Here is a 23,416-nt window from a genome sequence, read left to right on the forward strand (position 1 = left end):
GCCCAGAATAGGTAAAGTTGTCAAGGCAGTAAAATTAGGTTGCCAGGCACTGGAGGGAAGGAGGCTAATGGATTTAAACAATAATGGATTTAATGATAAAACTCTACTCCTAAAGTAATTTTTAAAATATTGTACAAGGGAAAATACTTACCATCCATAAATTCAGTACATATTGAAATCCTGTTTTCTACAAAAAATGCCCCATAAAATCCTATGATATATGATGAATCACACTGCAACAAAAATAAGACAAAAAAGAAGTTGAAAAACCTACAAGCCAACACCATAAGGTATGTTTTGTAAGTAAAAATGACCAGAAAAAAAATTACCTTATAAAGAATTTCTAATTCAGACATAATTTGCTTCTGAAGTTCCAGCGTAATATCTAGTAGTATTACCTAAATATAGAAAGGTATTAACATTAACACATTTATCCCCACCTTCAAATTGAATATAATTATAATCATTTTGAAACGTAAGAATTTTTTTTTAATGGTGTTTCCTTTATTCATTCCCCTCAGCCCTCCCACTGTATACACATCTGTTTAAGCCTTTGTATTGGGAGAAGTGGTACAGAAGTGATTGATGGGACCAAGGAAAAAGCCAGGTCTCAAAGGTCAGCATTAACGGCATTAAAAGTCAGTTAAGTCATAGCACTTTTAATTTATGCACCCTATTTTGGCCACATTGGTTATTTTCACAGGAAGATACAAATGACTCCCAAACCATTAAAAAAGAATTATCATGTAATTCAGATTCTAGGCAACAGAATGCTAAATAAAAATAACATTTAAAATGAGGGTTTTAGTTATGAATAGAAGTTTTTAAAATATGTCTTTTTAAAATAACCCACTTCAATCTAATGTATGAAATATGATATGTCAAGAGCTTTGTAATGTTGTGAACAACCAATAAAAAAAATAAAAAATTAAAAAAAAAATTTTTTTCTCCCAGGTATTAGATTTTTTTTTTGTAAACAAATATTATTAGAGAAAGAGCTTGAAGGAACTTCATTTCACCCGATTTCCTTCTTTTACAGAGGAGGAAACCAAGGCTTCTCTTCAGGGAGCCTTGCTGTTGGGCAGTGCTGGGACCCCTAACTTCTGTTCTCCTGTGCTTCCCGGGACTTCCTGTTACTTCATGGTTTTCCTAACAATATCAACCACTGAGTTGGTCTTGTAACACAGAAATGTAGAAAAAAATCTATGAACTTACATAGGACAGATTCTAGTTTGTTTCAAATGTTTACTTTTAAAGGAAGAAAACAATCAACTGTTCAAAATTTACTCAGCACTTCAGTAAAATCAACTCAAGATAAACTGTTTTTTACTTAAAATGACAGTGATGAAATAAAACAGGTAAAGACAAGTTTTAAGAATTGTGGTAGTTTCTCACTCTAGACATTTGTAGGTAAAAACAGCAGTCCATATTATCATGATAATGTAGTTAAACACCATTCAAAACTGAATTACATTTTATATAACAAATGAATATATATAATCATACCGGGGAAAAACATAAATTAAGACTTTTAAACTGCTGACCGAGCAAAGAAAGAAAAGGGCAATTCTAAAACACATTTTTAGTAGTGACATCCCTTTGAGGAAGGGGAAGGTTAAAAAAAAAGGAGGCATCTCCAGTTTCTATCAAGAGTTTGCTTTAGGGTTATTTATAAAAGCTTTCACTAAACTAGATTGTAAGTGTAATACAAAACTGCCAAGACACATTTAAACACTTCTCTCGATCAATAGTCATTTGCCAACAATATTCGCTTACATTTTTGTTCTAATCTAAAATTTAGCAACAAAATAAATTCATCTAGTGTTGTTTCAATTCTATGCCATAAAATACCACTTGTCAAATACAGGGCATCTTTTATCCTGAAAAACTCAGCTAAAAGGAATGTAGTTATTATTGACCCTGGCTTTACGTTATAATTACCTAGGGTACTTTTAAAAATTCCCAATGCACAGACCTCATCCCAGAACAATAGGTCGGGCCTCATCTTTGTATTTATAAAAAGCTCCTAGCTGATTTCTAACCCACAATAAGGTTAAGAAACACTTCTTTAAGGTTTCAAAAATGCCATTTATGCAGTGCTAAGAAATATGAGCGTAAGGATGTACTGCATCCCTGGGCCATCAACCTGGAGATGAGAGGATTCCACGTGGCTCTCCAACACCTTGAAATTAGCTCAAAACTAAGGAGACAATATCATTCCTTTGATCAAGAGCCTTAGTTGGGTTCCTTTTTTTTTTTTAAATATTTTTTTTAGTTGTAGTTGTACACAACATCTTTATTTTATTATTTATTTTTTATGTGGTGTTGAGGATTGAACCCAGGGCCTCGCAGGTGCTAGGTGAGTGCTCTACTGCTGAGCCACAACCTCAGCCCCCTTAGTTGGGTTCTTGATCCCAATTAAGAACAAGGCTGGGGTTGTGGCTCAATGGAAAAGCACTTGCCTATCATGCATGGGGCACTGGGTTTGATCCTCTGCACCACATAAATGTAAAATAAAGATATTGTGTCCACCAGTTAAGAACAAAGCTAAAATCTAGCATGACATTTCAGAAATTCTTCCATACTAACCCCTTCTTCCACTACTCCCAGCACAAACCCACTCCTTGTGGGAACCTGATGGATTTTCATCATCCACACATGCCTGGTATTTTTTTTCCCTTCCTCCTTTCCCTGTGTGCTTCCTCTTTCCACTCCACAGTCAACAATTATAAAAACCTATTTGATCTCTCAGTCTCAGCTTGAACACTTCACCACTTCCATGAAGCCACTCCAAAGCCCTCCATCAGATTTCTTCTCTAACTCTGATCCCGTTTCTCCTTCTCACATTCTGCTTTAGCCCTCAACGCTCATCTTCTGAAATCAAAGCAGCCTTGAGGTTGTAGAGTGGTCATAAACCCTCCAAGGGCAAGGACTGAGGTGCACTTCTCTCCCCTCAGCTCCCAGTACAAGGCCTTCTTCACAGAAGTACCCATTAAGTGATGTGGGATTTAATTAAAGTGCTCCATACAACCATGATCCTCTATAAAAGCTATTTCCAGACACGAAGAAAATAGATTGCTTGATTTCTACACCTAAATTTGAAAACAAAGACATAAACACTAAAATAAAAGTGCTACACTGATCTAAAATGGAGAAAGGAATACTATATTTGTGGAACTAATCCATTATGCTCTAATTGGTCTTGATCATTCTTGGTATTTGCTCTAATCCAGAAGAGTGGAGATTCCATAATGGTGGAAAAGCGAATAAAGTAATTTCTAGGAACTTGAGAGGGAAAGTAAACTACCTTAAAATAACTCTACTCAAATGCTCTCTATTTTCTGGGAGACCTGGCACTCTGGGTGGAAGGTTAATTCCCCTTCCCCTGGGCATTCTTGTGAGTGAGCTTTAAAGCTGCTTAAAAAAAGAGAGAGAGAGAGAGAGAGAGAGAGAGAGAGAGAGAGAGAGAGAGAGAGAGAGAGACACTAATTCATTCTTTGAAAGCAACAGGGGTAAAGTAAAGCAAGTGCTAATTTTCTTTTTGAAATCCAAAGAAAGTCTGGACTGCCAAGTCTTCATTGCTTTTATTTATTTATTTATCTATTTTTTTCCTTAAGAAGCACTAAAATGTTTTGAAATGGAGAGAATCTAAAATATGAAGCATTTCATGGAGAAAGGGTTAAGTGGGGAACTGAAATACCTGAGTGCTTTTCCACAGCTCTCCACTACACCTCCAGGACAAATAGGGATGAGTTGTCAAGTTAAATACAAGCAGTCAAGTGACTGAATTATAATTTACTCTGTGTTCAATTTAAATTAGTGTGAGGCTATTAAAATATACAGTATAAATACGGCAATTCATCACGAGCTGTCATGGATGACTTCATTTATTTGCTGGAGTGGCACACGCTTCACTAAAGGGAAGGAGAGCAAAATCACAGGTCAAATTAAGCTGCTATTCTGTTTTAATTCACTTATTTAATCTGTGGAGACATAATTGTCTTTTACAGTATGTACAACTCAAAAAGGAAATTTGGGAGGATTACAGTCAGTATACAAATGATTAATCAAATGGTCCATTTAAATGCTAGTTTAAAAGCAGCAGAAACCCAAAGCAGTCAAAGAATGATAATCAGCACATGCTATGTACAATGCTAAGAAATTTCCTGTTAGATGGATTTTTTCCCAATTAGAAAACAAACAATACTGGGAAATCAATTAAATCCTCTAAGCGTTACTATTTGAAAGATTTTATAGAACACAATTAATGGTATAAAAAGGTTCTGTTTGTAAGATGGCTAACAGTATTTTTATTTGTTTTCTGCTCTACTTATTTGCTTGCAATTGTCTTGCCTACCTATACCAAACAAACAAAAAGCTAGTTAAAACCACATTTCATACGTTACATGGGTCATTATCAAATAGTTATCTTTAAAATATGATTAGCATAATTTTCAAGATGTACTCTTTGAGGCAGAAAATTATCTAAATTCCATAGTATAAAATAAAAATTTAAGGTACTTTTATTCTTCTCCAATCTCAGCTTCTTTTAAAATATATGATCTCTTCCCACCTTTAAGTCTGAAAAAGGAAACACTACAATGAGCCTTTTTGCCTAAAAACAAGAACATTTAAAAAGACATAAACATTGGAAACGCTGAATAGGAATAGAAAAGTAACACATTTTCAAGGATTCCCATCTGATTGTTCCCAGAGACATCCAAAGTGTGGGTCCGACTGACCACTTGACTTGGGAAATCAAATCTCCCCCATCATTCTATGCAGGCCTCCGAGCCATGCAGGTGATTCTGTGTGGACAAGGACTGTGATTTGCTGCTCTTCACAATCCCTCTGTGACACCAGGCAGCCCTGTTTCACAGCTGGGGTCACTGAGAGGTTCAAGTGACATGCTTGAGGTCACACAAAAGTCAGGAGAGGGTCAGGAAAAGATCAAATGCGCTTCTAACTCTTAACCTTCCATTTTACCCTTTAATATATATTAAAAAAAAAGCTAAGAAATATTCCAGTGGAGAGCAATGGTCCATACAAAGAATACTATAGGATATTTTGTTTGTGAATTGAACCTGCTTTCAAGATGTTACTTCAAAAGATGAATGAAAGCCAAGCACAACAGCACAGGCTTGTAATCCCAGCCACCAGAGAGGCTGAGGCAGGAGGATTACAAGTTCAAGGCCAGTCTCAGAAACACATTGAGACCCTGTCTCAAAAAATTAAAAGGGCTAGAGATGTATCCAGAGGTAAAATATCCCTGGTTTAATCCTCAGTACCACAAAGAAAGATGAATGAGTGAACTAAAGAACAAAGAAAAGAATGAAAATGTATTCATTCAGTCAGTCAGTGAACAAATTATGTGTTAACCACATTTACCCATCATATGTGGTACCCTGTACTAGGCCTTATGTAAGTCCATGAAGGGTAATCACTGAGTAAGGAAAAAAAATAGATAAGCTCTGCTCACCACTTACAAAGAGAATTCAAAATAATAAGGGAAATATATTCATCACGAGCTGTCATGGATGACTTCATGGAGCATGAAATATGAAGCATTTCATGGAGAAAGGGTTAAGTGGGGAACTGAAATACCTGAGTGCTTCCACGGCTCTCCACTACACCTCCAGGACAAATAGGGATGGGTTGTCAAGTTGAAAATTATGCTAATTGTATTTTAAAGATACCTATTTGATAATGACCTATGTAACTATGAAATGTGGTTTTAACTAGCTTTTTGATTGTTTGGTGTAGGTAGGCAAGACAATTGCAAGCATATAAGTAGAGCAGAAAACAAATAAAAATACTGTTTGCCATCTTGCAAACAAAACCTTTTTATACCATTAATTATGTTTTATAAAATCTTGAAATATGCTAGCATAATGCAAGATGGTGCATGGTATCACCAAGTCACATACAGAAAATTCTAGAAAGATAAGTGATAGATACATCCAAAGTGGCAGGGTTTATCCAAAAATGTTCAATGAGAGGTGGTTCCTGAAGTGTGTTAAGGATTTTGATAGGTGGAGATAAGAGTAAAGGAGTCCTAATTAGAGATAATATGTGAATAAAAGTGTTGAAATGAGGAAGTGCCTGGGTTTACACAGGGCAATGAGTTCAAGTTAAAAGAAGCCCAAGATCCAGACATGTAAGACGATGCTGTAAAAGTTGACAGATGACATATAGTGGAGGGTCTTGAGTTCCATTCCCTGGAGTTTTCGTTTATTGGGGGAGTACTATGGAGCCTTTGAAGACTTGAAAGGGAAAATGATATGACCAGAACTATACTTTAGGGGGGACAAATGAGGGTGGGTGAGCAGAAAAGGCAAGAGTTTAAGAGCACATGGGACAAGATTGTCTGGGTTTAATCTGGGTTCCACTAATTATGAATTGTGAGAAACTGGATAAGCTATTTAACTTCTCTGTGCCTCAGGTCCAGCATCTCTTAAATGGGGATCAATAACAGTAAAAAAGACTATTATATTAACTGAGAAAAATGTATGTAAAGTACTCAATACAGTATAAATCATCAGCAAATGGCAGCTTCCACTTACTGAAAGAACAGTTTAAAAGCTGGCCAATCTGTCTGAGGAGACGCAAAACAAGCATCTGGATTAGGGCAGGAAAGGAGGAGGTGCCGAGAGCAAGCAGACAGAATCACACAGAGACCCACAGGCCTCCAGACCCGGAACATGCTCCAGAACACAATGATCACTGAGAGGGGGATAACAAGTCAGAGGAGCCCTCTGGTAGTCCAGCTTCCTGACTAGGGTCAGTTTGCAGGCCTCAGTGCAGGGAGGGGAACTCAGGTAGAGATCAGTCATCTGCTTGAGTTGAGAAGACAAGAGGCCGAGACGACTAGCGTTGGCTGGCAAAGGACTAAAGGGAGAAAGCTCAGAAGTCAGCAGAGGGGGTGATGGAGTCTTCAGCAGGGTAACGAGCGTCACATGAATGTCAGAGGAAGCAATACTGGGCAGAAGACCTACCCAGGGCAGAAAGAGTTTATGTTCCACCAGCCAGGGTACAACTCTTGTAATTTCCAAGACACTGAGTAGACTATTCAGAAGAACACTGCCTGTGCTGGGTTAGTTCTGCACCGATCACTGGACTGTCCTCTCTAATAAAGCTCAAAAGCAAGTCTAAAAAAAAAATCAAATTATTTCAAAGTCACTAAATAGTATCTCAGAACAAAGTCAACAATATTTATAGGAATGCAAAACTACAGAGCAATTATGCTACATGACTGGCACCATAAAAAATTGTAAGACAAAAAAAAAAAAAGGTAAGAAATACAACCCCAAATGAGGAGATATAGGAACCAGTCAAAACTTATCCAAAAATAACATATATGGTAGAATTAGTACAAAAGATCATTAACTTACTTTCACAACTATATTCCATACATTCAAGAAGGTAGAAAAAATTAAGTATGTCAAGTAAAGACATTATCCCTATTTAAATTATGGATAAAAAATAAATTAGGGATGAAAAGGACAACATCTGAAATGAAAAATAAACTGAACAAGAGTAACATTACATTAGACAATGGAAGAAAAAAATCAGTGAACTTGAGGACACAGGACTAGAAACTATCCAAAATTAAACATTAAAAAAATGACATGAATAAATAATACAGTGTCATTTTGTTGTAGGGTAAGATTAAGTGACCTTGTACATATGCAATTAAAGTTCCCAAAGGCAGTGGTTGATACTTGAAGAAAAAATGGTTAAGCAATTTCCACATTTGATGAAAGTTAAAAACCACAGATCCAAGAATAACAACAAATTCCATGTATGTGAATAACAAAAAAAAAAAAAATTACATCAAAGCTCAACATAATCAAGTTGCTTAAAAGCAGTAAAAACAAACAAACAAACTTAGAAGTAGCCAGAGAAGAAGCCATTACTAACATACAGGAGGACAAAGATTAAAAATAACAGTAAGCTTCCAGCTGGAAAGGATGCAAACAGTGAAACTAAATCTTTAAAATCCTAATGAAAAGAACAGTCAACCCAGAATTCTGTATCTAGTGAAAATAAAAATACCTTCCAAAAATAAAAGTGAAAAAAATACACACTTTTTCTGACATACAAAGGCTGAAAGAATTTATTGCACTACGAGACTTACACTACTACTAATGTAAAAAAAAAAAAAAAAGTCCTGGGCTAGGGCTGGGGCTCAGTGGCAGAATGCTTGCCTGGCACGTGTGAGGCCCTGGGTTTCACCCTCAGCACCACATAAAAATAAATTAAAAAATAAAGGTATTGTGTCCATCTACAACTAAAAAGTATTAAAAGAAAAGAAGTCCTTCAGATAGATAGAAGAAAAAGAGTATCAGATGGAAATCTACACCACAAAAAAGATTGAAAAATCAATGGAATTGGTAAATACATGGATAAATATAAAATGTATCTTTTCTTACTTTTAAAGGTGTGTCCCTAAAAGATTAATATCTAAAACAAAAATAGCAACAGTGCCTTTTGAGATTTATTACATAGAATGAAATAAAATGTACAATAGTAACACAATGGTAGAGATAGGGAAATGAATATGTACTACTGTAAGATTCTTAGTATATAAAGTACTGCAATGTTATAACATAGGGAGACTATGAGAAGTTAAAAATGTATACTACAAAATCTAAAAACAGAGAAGAGGCTGGCAAACACACAAACAAAAAAAAAGAAAGAAAGAAAGAAAAAGAAAACAAAGAACATAATGATAGCTTTGAATCTGACCATATCAACAATTACATGAAATGGCCCCAACATACCACTTAAAAAGCAGAGATCAGACTGGATTACAAAGACCCGACTATATGCTGCTTACAAGAAATCCTTTTCAAATGTAAAGATACAGAAAGCTAAAAATAATACACTAATGCCAGTCAAAATACCACTGGAGTGGCTATATTAATATCAGATGTGAATTTCAGAGCAAAGAATATTTCCACAAAGACAGTCATTTCATAATGACAATGGGACTAATTCATATAACAACCCTATACATACCTAATAGTATATCTTCAAAATACAGAAAGTAAAAAGTGATACAAGTATAAAAAAATACAGGCAAAGCTACAATTATTGTTAGATATTTTAATGCCTCTCTTTCAAAAATGATAGAAGTTTAAAGTAAAGATACAGAAGATCTGAAAACTACTGACAGCCAGCTTGATCTAGTTGATATTTATACAACACCTTCTACATAATTTGGACAATATATTCTTCTCCTGTGCACAAGGAACATTTACCAAGACAGATCATGTTTTGAGCCTTAAAACAAGTCTCAATAAATTTAAGTTAATTTCAATTATACAAAGTATGTTTTGAACACAGTAGAATGAAATTAAAAATCAATAACAGAAAGATATATGGAAAGTCTTCAAATATTTGGAAATTTAAAAATTCTTAAGAATTAATGAACAGCACTACCTGTTTTGAAAAGATGGCACATTTCTTTTTTTTTCTATATGACTATTATATAAGCTACATGATTTTTGCCTAATCTATCAAGAAGCAGAGGGCTGGGGGCTGGGATTGTGGCTCAGAGGTGGAGCATTCTTTTGTATGTGTGAGGCACTGGGTTCTATCCTCAGCAACACATTAAAAAAATAAATATACAAAATAAAGTTAATAAAAAAAGCACAGGGCTAAACAAAAAGTTTAATCAAAATATCATATCTACTCTTATATTATTCATTCGTTCAACTCAGTTTGAACACACAGTATGTGATTGTATAGAATCCAGAAATATAAAGTGAATTTAATATAGTCCTTGGTCTAAAGCCCATTTTAAAGCTAGGGTGTAGTGAACAGTATATTTGTAAACTCCAACTATTTTCATTTAATTAAAGTCTCTACTTTGTAAAACATATCCTTTTTAAAAATTTGCCTTTAATTCTTTCCGGAAACAGCTGCTGGTCCCTTGCCATTCCCAACTAAGTAATCATGCACAAGAATTTTAACATTATCCTATGTTAAACATGATTTAAAATGTATGAAATTATTTAAAAATTGATAATGTACTTGTAAGGCAAAGCAATTATAGTTTTTTGGACAATTTATAGCAGTGTTCTTCTCTCTTAGAATAAATAACCTAAATGTGACTATCTTTAAGTATACCATCAGCAACAATCTAAGATTGTTAGCATCCAAGAAACAAATAACTGAATAAGTGGGAAAATAGTGCTGAAGTTGTTGTTGGTGTTCTGTTACTGCAAAGGGAGCTCAGGAGGGAAAGAAAAGAATCCAGCACCAGGGTGGTATAACATCTGCACTTGGTGAGCTCAGGGGAAGATGGGGATAGAGCCTGCTCCTAGAGTTTCAATCTTGGACCTCAGTTTTCTCCTATAAATAGATGAATACAATACATTTACAATAGATGACCTCCAAGGTCTCAATTCTACAATTCTGTGGACCTAGTTTGGTTGAAATACAAAAGAACATACTCTAAGAGGGAAGCTCTGTTGAACCTCCTCACCATAAGCTATTTAAGTTATTAAAATGACTAATGATGCCACATCACACATTCTAGGTGCTATACTACGTGTGATATGGAAAAAGAACTCTGGACTGTGCTAGTAATCTGAAGATATAAGCCTTAGTTTCAGTTTAATCTTTATAAAAGGTATAAGCATTTGCAAATTAATTGTTCTAATCCTTAGTTTCTTCAGGAAAAGATGAAGAAAAATAAACTATTCAAGTGTTAGGGAAAGAGACCAGTTTCTCGCTGTGAAGGGTTACAAAGTCCTTTTGGAAATATCCCTTGAAAGGACAGATAGAGAACAGAAGGATGAGCAAGGGTAGTGACTTTAAGACTATCCAGTATAGTAAGGGACATGAGCTTTAGAGTTAAACAGACTTCTTTATGAAAGAAGTCCTTCCTCTTCTAACCCAGGTTTCTGAGTCTCAATTTCTTCAAATTTAAAATAGGTAGGATTACTCTTCAGCTTTAAGGATTAAAGGTAATAGTTATAAAATATCTAGCACCATACCTGGCATATAATAGTCACACAAAAAATAAATGCTTTCATTATTAAAGTCAAGGAAGGCCCGAGAGGAAATAATTAACTAGTAAAGCAGAGGATATGTATGTAGAGGCACCAAGAGACAAATCTGCAGAGGGCCTCCCCAGGTTGCTATCCAAGAGCACAGTGTTAAAAGGGGTTTGTGGGGTTCGGACTTCAAGTTACAAAGGGCTCAGTCATAGTACAATTCAAGACAGTCCATCAGCAAACTTGAACTTTTAAATAAGGGGATTTATAAGTTGTGGCAGATAAGGAGAAAAGGAAATGCATGAGCGCTAAGGTTCTGAGCTGCATTACGAGGAGCACAGGGAGGCAGCTCAGCAGAGATCAGGGAAAGAATGTTCTCTTGAGAAGAGCTACAATGCAAGGAGCATTGTACTTAAGACATCTCCCCCGGCCCCCATGCCTGAATGTCACAACAGGGCTACCTGAACCTTAAACCATTCCATCTCCTCTCTGACAATACCTGTGACTCAAGCTAACAAGAGAAAGGAAAGCAGTAAACATCAAGAATTTCATAAAATAAACCCAGTGCTTACCTTTACAGCTAATATTTTCCCACTTGGAACATGATATGCTCTATAGAAAGAAAAAAACAATAACAGTTACTTGAGATCACTAAACGACCTATAAAATGGTTAAGGACACAAATGTCAATTCAAACATTTCTGCAGCAATGGGAGACATACATGGTATTTTCAAAGAACATTAATCATGTTAGTCATTTATATTTCTGTGGAGCTTAATGGTTTAAAACCAAAGTGATTCATTATACATTACCTTAAAATAACCCTCCAAGGTAATACTGGTACTATTATCCTCCTTTTATAGATGAAAACTGAAGCAAAGAGAAATTAGGCAGTTTGCCCAATGGCGCAAAGTGAGTAGGGACAGATCTAGACCTCAAACCCCGGTCTTCTGGCTCCAGATCATTTATGACTGTTATTGTATGTGTGCGTGGGTGGGGAAGGGGTTATCTACAATTCCATGCTAAGCACAGAACGGAGGCATGTAAAATGAGAAGTTTTGCTTGTGTCTCTTTCAATTACATATGCAGATAAACCACACATTTCATCAAAATAATCATAAAACACATAGAATTAGTTTTGGATGACAATATAATTCCATGTAAGGAATCACAGTTATAATGCTCAAGCATGTGGCTCTTCTTAAGCAGAAAGGTAGGCTCCAAGTATCAGATACAGCAAAATAATTACAACTTAAATCAAGAAATATGAACAGGGCCTCGGTGTAGCTCAGTGGTACAGAGCTTAAGTAGCAGCTGCAAGGCACTGGGTTTGATCCCCAGCCCTGCAAAAATAAATAAATAAATAAAAGAAATGTGAATACATTAATTTATGAAAAAAGAGTAAGAGAATAAAAATTGTGAAATAAAATACCATTCACCAAGCCCTACTGTGTTTAAATGTAATGTGGTCTTTAACACATACATAGGATGGACCACATATTCTGACCATTATCCAGAAACAAATTGACTTGCATTAAATTTCAAAACCATGTTACATAAACAACTATCATAACTGAAAGCTCATAAAAGCATAAAAAGACAAATTAGTTTGGAAGAACTAAAATATGCTCTGTAGAAGATGTCACACACATCCAGCTAGTGTTAAGACATGCACAGCTAGGGACCACGTGAGGGAAACAGAAGGAAGTACTTCAGGAATGCCTTGTCCTCATTTGTTTAATTGAAAAATAAATTTATCAGGCCCCTAAACTGCTCATTTCTTAAAAATAAAAATAAAACTTATATTCCACTATTACCAAAATGGAAGCATCATTTTTTGCTATTCTGACAAATATATTTGGTTGCTCTGTCAAGTTATAAAGTTTTATTAAGGTATAATCTATACAGGATAAAATTCACTTGTTTTAAGGGTACAATTTAATGATTTTTAGTAAATTTATAGAGTTAAGCATCACTGATGTTTTGGGAGTGAATGACTTCTAGAAATGGTTGTTACTAAATGCCTACAGAGAAGAACTGGGAAACACACACACACACACACATACTCTTATATATCAATAAATTGATATATAAAGACATGCACTATACTTTTCTCAATGCCTAAGAGGGAAGTTGGGACTATGTTAATTTGAAATGCAATTTAAGGAATTTAGTAACCTTATTCCATGTAAATATACCAGTTTCTTCCCAGAACTTTTAAAATACTGTGTATTGGGATCATTAACCAAGGACTGAAATAGGAAGAGAAATAGTTGAATGCATAAACAAGGATTTGAAAGTTGTAAAAAGAGCAGTGTTGTTACTTTGAACAACAAGCAACACCTGGACTTCTGAGACCAGCTGCAGCGATAAGGAAATGATTAGCAGATAGTCTAATATATATACCATACTGGGCAGTTTGGCAACTTAATTAGCTTGTCAAGAAAGCTGATCTCTTTTCCAAAAGAAAGGTCTTCTATTTCCAACTGAATTAAAAGGGGGAGGCTTGATGATTTAATTATGACGCACGCTAATTCATCCGTGGAAGTTTGGGTTCGATTTCGAGCAATAAAGATGCTGTGTGGCTTGGTTTACAGTGCAATGACAGTACCAATTTAACATTTAATCATCAAGAAGGGGATGACAGAGGCAATGCCAGGCATGAGTCGGTATGTCCCTTGACTCTGCAAATGGCATTCTACCTGAAGAAATGGAATTTGTTTACTTCCAACAGATACTGCCTCTCAATTGGATACTGCATCTCAACTGTCTTGACCTTCCTCAACACATTAACTGTAAAGTGATTAATGAAGTTTGAATGGAGGCTCTGGTTACACCAAAAGACATCTATACACCTCTGCAATGTTTTAATTAACAGCTAACACTTCAAATTAGTTTGTTGTTGCCACAGTAATTACCTGTTCCAAAGAGTGCATGGAGGAAGCATTTTTATGAGATATTTGTAGTGCTTAGTCCTTGAGTGTTCCCTTTTGTTTGTGACCACCACATGTCTTCTGGAAACAGTCCCAGCCCTTAAAATTGGGCACACAGCATATACACTTTACAATGGCAAAAGCCAGGAGTCTGGTATAAAGTTTTGGATATATAAAAATAACAAAAAGATTAGCACAAGAGATCATTTAATGTCCATACTTCCTCACGTTCTTTTGTTATTTTTTGTGATGCTGGGAATCTAACCCAGGGCCTCAGACACACAGAAAAAGTGCTATAGTAAGGAGCTACATCTTAAGCCCTCTTACTTCCTTTTCCCCTTGGAACAATAAATTCTAGACGACTGAACAAAGAAGCTGGTAGCAATCTTTAATCTTGATACAGAACCAGAGTTTATTGAGCTAGTAGAGAATACAGAAAATGACCAAATCAAATCCCTTTCTTTCACATTAGAAACGTCCAAAAAGCCAGATTAAATTACTTGTCCAAGCTCACTGTCATTAGCAAAGCCAAGACTGGAACCGTGGCAGGATTTACCTATGCTCGCACCTGAAGGTAATGTGAAGGGAAGTTTCCCTGGCTGTATTCTAGGACAGTGAAACACACAATGCACAATGTACAAAAGTACAGATTTATTTCAGTCAAGCTCAGGACCATCACATCCAAATCTCTCCAGGCAAGGAAGCATTCTGCAATGGCCACCAACCTATCCCTGAGGCAGAAGAGCAAAGTGTGTGGAACCAAACACAGCGCCTGGTTCTCACCCCAGCTCTGCTACCTCTTAAACACCAGAGCATGACCATTAGTAAACCTCACTCTGGATCAGTCTTATCAAGTCTGGAATAGGTAAAGTCGTTTCTACTTAACAGAGTTGTGAGAATTCAATGAGATAATACTGAGGACAGGACCTGGCACTCAGGAAGTATCCACTAAATGTTATGAGCTAGGAAGCCTGCAAAGTAGCTGAGTGTTTTAAAGAGTAAAACCATAGCCTGAAAGAGCAATAAGATCTCTCAGCTTCAATCAGCTATACAGTCCACAAATGAACATCTAATAAAGCTTTAGATGAGGAACTAGCAAAACATTGAAATAAATCATTCATTATAAAGAAAAGTTGTATTACTTCGTGTTGAACCAACTTTGAAGACAAAGAATTAAAGCAGCCATTTGAAATGTGTATATACCACGATTTCTTACCATGTGTAGCTCTTGCCCATGATTGTAAGCTACACCATAGACAATTGTGACAAGTGCCCTGTACTGGTGTTCACAGCAGCAGAAATACCATTTGACAATCACTGTTGCTAAGTTAGAAAGTCAATGCTACATTCTCTTTGGCTTAATAAAAAGAAAAACAGAAACCACCCTAAAAATATCTGTCTACCTTCCTCTAATATACATCCTCACAGACTCCATGAAATAAAACTGCAAGGACTCTCCTGCTTTAGAGGCCTTGGCTGCTCTATTATAGCTCCTACCACACTGCAGAAAACTGTTCATGCATCTGTGTGCCATACTGGTGAGCAAGGGCTACCAAGTCTTAATCACCTTCTATTCTTTATGTTTGCAGAAGTGTTAGCCCGTGGTAGGTACAGAATAATTAATGAAAAAAATCTATCTTTTGGATGGTGTTTTACAAAGAAATTCCACATGCATTTAATTAATTGATTCTATAATCTTATGAGTAGATGTTATTATCATCATTCCCCTTTCATGGGTAGATTTCTAACTACTGAATCAAAGGTCCTTATAGATTTCACAATCTGGCTCCTGGCTATCCCACTGATCCCTGCTTCTGCTAATCTTCCTTATCCCCAATAATTATTCTGCTCAACTAGACATGCTCCTGCTTCAGGGCCTTTGCACCTACCCCTGAGGCCTGGACCATTCCAATGTCACCTGGCTTGCTCCATCATTTCCTTCAGGCCTACTGTTACTTGGTTAATGTTCCTACATAAGACAGCCCATTCTCCCTTTACCTCATTCTTCATAGAATTATAATCACCCCCATAGAGTGTATTTATTTATCATCTGTTTCCCACCAATGGAAAGGAAACTCCATGGAAACAGACTTCTGGGTTTTTTTGTTCTCTGCTGCATCTGCAGTGTCTTCCTATGCCAGGTACAACTTGGTAAATATTTGTTGAATGAATAAATGTATGAATTTTCTTAATTGCTATAGGTTGATTTTTATATTTTTCTAGAATAGCTTTGTTTAATTTCTCTAGGAAATTATTCATTTTATTTTCAAATTTCTGTCATAGAATTATTCATTGCATCCTCTAATTATTCTTTAAATCTCTATGTAGAATTATTTTACTCCACTTAATTCCTAATTTTGTTACTTATGTTTTTGTTATATTTGATCAGTGTTTTAAAGGAACCAATTTTTGATTTTATTGAATTGCTACATTAACTTTTGTCCTTTAGTATTTCTTCCAAATTTCTTTTGGTTTACTCCCTGCCCCTGCCTATGTAATTTTTTGAATTATATCATATGTCAATTAATACCCAGTTTTTCCTTTCTAATGTCTATAAAACAATACTTTAAATATGACTTTGATATATTTCATGAGTTTTCACACATGGCACTTCTTTTTTTGTTCAGTTATAAATATCGTTATTTCCATTATGATATTTTATATGACTCATAAGTTATTCAGATGTAGAAATTTTAATTTCTAAATATAGAAAAGTGATTAACTTATAAATATTGATTTCTAAACTAACTATACTTTAATCAGAAAAAGTGATTTGTATTTTACAGACTGAATTAAGACTTGCTTGGTGCCCTAGTACATAACCAATTTAAAAACAACAGTTCTTTATCTGAAAAAAAGTATATTCTCAATTTAATTAGTTCAGAGTTCTATATATGACCATTAGACCAGGCTGTTAATTGTGATGTTAACATTTTCTATGTCCTTATTAATTTTCATCTTATGGATGGATGTACTAAATGCTGATATTCTCCCACTATAAGGATTTACCAAAATTTCCATGTAATTCTATTTTTGCTTTATGTATTTTAAAGTTCTGTTATTAGTTACATGTAAGTTTAGGGCTGTTGTGTAATCAGTCTCTCTCTCTCTATATATATACTTTTTTGTTATAGATAGACACAATATCTTTATTTATTTATTTATTTATTTATTTATTTATTTATTTATTTATTTATTTATGTGGTGCTGAGGATGGAACCCAGTGTCTCACATGTGCGAGACAGGCGCCCTACAACTGAGCTACAGCTACAGCCCCAGTTTCTTTGCCTTTATCATCAGTTAGTAATCCTTTTTATCTCTAAAAATGCTTTTTACCTAAAATTTATTTTGCTTTATATTAATATATAAACTGTTATTTATTTATTTAAATTTTTGCTTCCTCCTACCCCTTTTCTTTCAACATTACTATGTCTCTATATTTCAGGAATTTCTTTTAGTCTAAAAAGATATAGAATTGTATTTTTAAAAGTTCAATCTAAGTAATCTATTGACTGGCAGTATTAATCTATTTATATTATTATAATGATTGGTAACTTGGATTTATTTCTACACATTATTCATTTACTTTATACCTCACTCCCTCACTCCTCTACCCTAGTAAATCTCTTCATTCTGCCCATTTGTTTTGAAATTATACATTCTATTCATTTTCTTTTAGTTGTTACCCACATAATTTTTTACAATTCTACCTGACTCAATGAACTGCAAAGTTAAATGCTATCTCTCTCCTCCTCCTAAACAATACAAAAATCTTAGAATGCTTTAATTCTAATCAGCCCTTCTCATCTTAGTATATTATTTTGTCTTTTTGTCTGATTTAATTTTGATGTCCCTAAGTTAAAAACTATTATTGGTTTTATATATCCAGTTTTACCTAAATGGTCCCCATACTTCTTTCATTCTATTCCTTTCTGGATTCAATTTGAATCTATTATCTTCTTCCTAAAGTAGTTCCCTTGGTAGTAAATTAACTCCCTTCCCCCATCTATCCTTCCTTTCTCTACACACACAGAGACACACACAGACACTTTTATAATAGTTTCTGAAGGTGGATTTATTTTGCCCTCATTCTTGAATCATATTTAACTGGGACAATTATTTTTCTCTCAGCCCTGTGAGGATACTGTCTTTCAGCTTTCATTATTGTTTCTGAAAAAAATTTGCTTTCCAATACAAAGTCACTGAAGGATTTTGAACAAGGTAGAGATATTGTAGGACCTTAACTTTAAAAATCATTATTTCAGCTGCCAATTACCATGACACGAGTAGTAAGAAAAAAAAAAAAAACTAGCAAGGAACACTTAGAAAGCTGTTGCAGTTGTCTAGGCAAGAGGTGGTACCAACAGGAACTTGGGCAGTAACAGTGGATGTGGGAAAGAAGAAACAGACACAAAAGACTTCGACAAGTGAAAATGCATGAAACACAAGAATAAGGAAGATAACTCTTCAATTTAATGCTAAGGTGATGGGAGAACTGTAGCCATACTTATTAGCACAAGTAGGCATGCTCATCCTGCCAGCCTTAGACTACATACCCGTACTTTTAAGCTATTTCATTCAACAACATGTACCTGGTATCTATCACAATCCTAAACTCACAGTAGATACTCAAATATTTCTGAGTTAATAAATAAATGGGGTAGTAGTAAATGGGAGAAAGGAAAAGGGATTACTAACAATTCCTAAGATTCTATAGAATTATTCCGACTTCCCTATGATCTATGTATCCTAAGTCACATTTTACAGATGACAACAGAAACACAATCAGGGTATTGAGAAACCCATTAAGAGTTCTTGAGTGGCAGACACAGAATTCAAATCTGAGTCGACCTCAATTCAACCTTTATGTTCTTCCACTACAAAAAAAAAGTATATATAGACGGTAACTGTAAATGAGTTTACCTCAGGATATTGTGAATGCTGAAGGTGGGATTTAAAAAGAGTGCAAGGAAATTATACTAATCAGATTGCCCTCACTGCCATTTCATTTATCCATTGGCATCAATTACTTTATTGCCTTATGATACTTCACATGTTCCTATTCTAAATTATTATTTTTCTTCAATAATTTAGTATTTCAATTATTCATTTTAAATATACTTTATTTAACAATGTTATAAACTCTAATTACTTAACTGTACTATCGATTATTACCATGAGGTCTGTCTATGTTTTGAGGGCCAAGGTCTATTTGTTCATTGCTGATATGCCCCACCTCTACCACAGTGTATAATACACTATCCTCTTAGATTAGATGCTTGATTTATATATTCAATGCCTGTCTCTGTTGCCAGGAAGTTTTGGGGCAATGTGGATACAGCAGAGAACAAACCAGATAAGTCCCTGTTCATAAGGAGCTTACTCTCTAATAGTGGAGGTCTGACAATAAATAACTAAATAGCAACATGTCAGGTGGGCAAAACTGCACTGAAAAAGTATAAAGGTAAGGACACAGAGAGTGCCCAAGATTAGGGACAAATGACTTGATATCGTGGTTGGGAAGATAAGAGTGCCTCCCTTCTCAGGTACAGGCAAACAGTATGCGCAGCACACCATTTTGCGATCTGGGGGGAAGAGGATTCCAGGCAAAGGAATGGCAGGTTCAAATAAGCACAAATGGATAAGCAAGAGGCCTAGTTTGGGGAGATGAGTCAAAGAGACAGTGGGAAGATAGATATGCATAGTACCATTTAGGCCATGGCTTTATATTCCAAGTAATGTAAGAAGTCATGAGTAGAAGAAGATAACTAATGTTTTAGGAAGTTCGCTTCTGCTGGTGGGTGGGAAAATCACACTGTAGGAAAGCAAGGATTCAAACTGGCAGACGAGGCAGGAAGCTGTTACAACAGTCTCAGCAAGAAGTGACCGTGGCTTGGAATAGTATGGCAGAAAGAGAGTGGCAAGAAGCAATCAGCTTGGCTGGACATGGTGGTTCACACCTGAAATCCCAGCCACTCAGGAAGCTGAGGTTGGAGGATCAAGTTCAAGACTAGTCTCGGCAACTTAGCTAGGCCCTGTTCCAAACTAAAATATAAAAAGGAATGGGGATGCAGTTCAATGGTGGAACATTCCTGGGTTCAATCCCAATACCCACTCCCCCACAAACAAAAAAAAGTAATCAGCTTTTTTAAATATCTAAATTCAGAGGTCAGAAAGATAAGGGGGAAAAAAACAGTAAAAGAGATGAGAAGGTGCAGACAGTGGGCGGAAACAGACTCCAAAGACCATGAATGCTGGCATTATATCTCCCACTGCCAAGTGAAGTGCCTTGCACAAAGTAGATGTTCAGAAAACATGTGGTTGATTTCAAAACTTGGGGACAAATGCAAGTGATTGTTATCTGCTCTTTGAAATTTTAAAGATGGGTCTAAACAATACATATAAGGTTGAAGGTATGCTCACCTTCGTCTAAATCCTAATGGGAATTTGTTTAAAAGATAACATTGCTATAAAGAATAAACTGAATTTCTATAAGAATATTTAAATTTAAGAAGAAGAAAATTTTGAAAATAAAATGTTAAAAAAAAGTCCTATATCCACACAGGACATAAGGGGAAAACAACCTGTATTCACATTCTAACATCTGGACTCCCACACAAATTTATGTCAAGCATAAGATCAATTGCATCTGTATTTTACAATGTTTACTGAAATTATTTATGCTTAGAATTTCAAATTCTAGAAGAACCAAAAAATATGAATCATCCCAGCTGACTCCTGTTCACAAAATAAATAACCTAGAGCTGATCATATATTTTCTGATAAAGCTTGTACAATCTCATTCAATTAAAGTAGGCATCTCGTTTCTATTATACTATTCTTCATATTAATTTCTGAACATATTCCAATCAAATTATTTTAAATTATGAGCAGGAAGGATTTATAATAGGGAACATCTGTGGTTCTCTAGTGATTGTGAGGCAGAATATAATTTAAAAATGGGAAGCTGACCTATGATCTGACTATAAATATTTCAGTTTCAGCATAACTGATGATACAGTATATTTTAAAGGCCAATTTATTACCAAAATAGACATCAAAATGAATATGAAAACACTCTTCCTTTTTGTAATCTCTTAGAGAAAAGGCCTCAAGAATAATTCACATATAAAGAGTTTGAGTCACAATGTAGAACAGGAACACTGAAATGACAATATTGCCAGTATCCTGTGAAGGAGGAAGGTATTTCTTTCCTGAACCATGAGAACTAACTACCATTGACATAAGTTGTGCTTCTCACATAACTTACTTCAAAGAAAGTGAAAAGAGAAACAACAATTACTCTATGAATTATTTATAGAATGTTGGAAAGTTCTCCAAATGGATGGGAAACAGAAGAAAACAATCCAGTCACTGAAATAGTGAAAGCAATGGTTAGAATCTGGTTTAACCAGGAATTACAAAGTGATGACCTTATTCTAGTATGCAGGAAAGAAGGTGATGTTTATTTTGCTCCTGGGTCCCCTAGAGGACAGATAGGTCGAAGAAAGTGAGCAAAGCCTGTTTAAAAGTAAATAAAAAGTTACAGACAATGCCTTTGTTGGTGTTAGCTCACTGTAGAGATGGCAATCTCTCTAATAAAAAAATAAGTTTTTGTTTTTCAGGCCATTATTTCACAGCTTGTGGGAAATTCTGTATTCTCCACCTCTCTGTTCTCTGAATGCACTAGAGATTTCCAGGAGGTCCCAGAGGCCTGTCCCTCAGAGGCAGGCAGAAGCAAAGAGACAAGGCAAAAGAGAAATCTGAGATATGACTGGTGACAAAATATGTTTACTAGCGAGGAGACAGAAACTGTTGTCTAAAATGAGATTTCAGATTAGCTATCTATTTTAATTATCTATGCATGTCTAAATTCTCATTAGCATAGAAAGTGAGGGTCATACTCAGATTCAATTCTTTTTTTTTTTTTTTTTGTACCAAGGATTAAACCCAGGGGCACTTAACCACTGAGCCCTTTTTATATTTTACTTAGACAAGTTTTCACTAAGTTACTAGAGCTTCACTAAGTTGCTGAGGCTGGCTTTGAACTTGTGATCCTCCTGCCTCAGCCTCCCAAGTTGTTGGGATTACAGGCATGTGCCATTGTGCCTGGCTCAGATTTAATTCTTAAATGTGCGTCCTTATCCAAAAAAAAAAAAAAAAAACAGGCATTCACTGAAGCCAACACAAGGTAGGATCATCAATTTCCACACTTACAGATGCTATTCTTTTGTTCTTTATTATTTACCAAAAATTGTAGTTGTACTTTCTGCAAATTTCAAAAAACAAGATGGAAGTCTTTCACTAATTTTTAAGTTTCTCCATTTCAAAGACTATAATTTATAGTCTTGGCACAAAAGGAAACTAAAACAAAAAGAAAGGAGATAGCAGAAATCCAGAGGGATAAATGTACCACTTTGAGGTGACACTTTGAGTCTCCTACTTAAAACAGGAAATCTGGGGCTAGGGTTGTGTCTCAGAGATAGAGCAGTCGCCTAGCACTTGTGAGGCACTGAATTTGATCCTCAACACCACATTAAAAAAAAATAAAATAAAGGTACTATGTCCACCTACAACTAAAAAATAAATATTGAAAATAAATAAAACAGGAAACCTGAGAATTTACTGCATTTTCATTATTCCAAAATGTTATAAGGCTAAGCGATCTGAAGCCAATATAAAACAAGTAGAATACTTCTTTACCATATAAAAGTGCATATGTGTGTATATTTTATAAAATATTCATACACAAAACAAAAATATTTTCCTATCAAGTGAGATTCGCTTTTAAAATCTCTGGATGTCTACTTTTAAAGCAATGACATTTTCAGTAACTAAAAGTAAACTAGCTGTGGTTCAACTAATGAAAATTTTGTTTTATTGCTTGGTCTTTTTAGATATTTGTTTACTTGGCAGTTTTTTTAGGGGTTAGATTTTATTAACATGTATTGGACTAACAGGCTTTAGCATTTCAAGAAATGCTGTCATATATTAAAATAGCCACAGCTATACCCAGGAAAAAAATTCAAATAGTTTCAGGGAAATCAACACTGACAGTTGTTGCCTTCCATAATAGATAAACACATTAGCCAAGCTCTAGCTGTTAAAATAGAAAATCCAAAGTAAACAGCAGTTGTAAAAAGAAGCTCTTATGTAAACTATACCAGTTGAAATGCGGTCTATGCCAACTTTGCTTCTGCCTAAAAACCCATTACAGATGCTTGGCTACCGATTTCAAAATAATCTGTGGTTAGGCAACAGAGCCCCCAGACTGTTTATGTTAAATCAAACATGTTATTAGGTTACAGATATTAACTTCAAGATACTGATTGTAGCAGGGCTTGTAAATCAACTTAACATATGATATGGGAACTTTGGCTGGGTTAGAAAGATTTTCAGAGAAAAGCAAATACAGCCCTACATTTTATTATTTCTTCTTCTACTTACTTGGGCTATATTGCCCCTTTTTAATCTCA

The 23,416-nt window shown here is 35.2% G+C and overlaps 1 protein-coding gene across 12 annotated transcripts in view; it reads right to left on the bottom strand.

Moving 5' to 3' along the window:
* Map2k5 (mitogen-activated protein kinase kinase 5) overlaps nt 1-23,416 on the bottom strand; it is a 236,736-nt gene that overhangs the window by 148,692 nt on the left and 64,628 nt on the right. For 11 of the 12 annotated variants that reach the window (XR_013438726.1, XM_078049410.1, XM_040276276.2 and 8 more), the window contains 3 exons: nt 11,579-11,618; nt 330-398; nt 152-233 (listed from right to left, as the gene is read on the bottom strand). Coding sequence is in view for 11 of the 12 variants with exons in the window: in XM_078049410.1 (XP_077905536.1) it covers nt 152-233; nt 330-398; nt 11,579-11,618 (191 nt within the window). In the remaining variant the exon portion in view is untranslated. Of the gene's footprint in view, nt 1-151; nt 234-329; nt 399-3,958; nt 4,582-11,578; nt 11,619-23,416 lie in introns of those variants that run through there. The other variant, XM_078049413.1, reaches the window with a different exon arrangement.

The sequence above is a fragment of the Ictidomys tridecemlineatus genome, chromosome 5 (genome assembly GCF_052094955.1).
Source record: "Ictidomys tridecemlineatus isolate mIctTri1 chromosome 5, mIctTri1.hap1, whole genome shotgun sequence".
Classification (NCBI taxonomy): Eukaryota; Metazoa; Chordata; class Mammalia; order Rodentia; family Sciuridae; genus Ictidomys; species Ictidomys tridecemlineatus.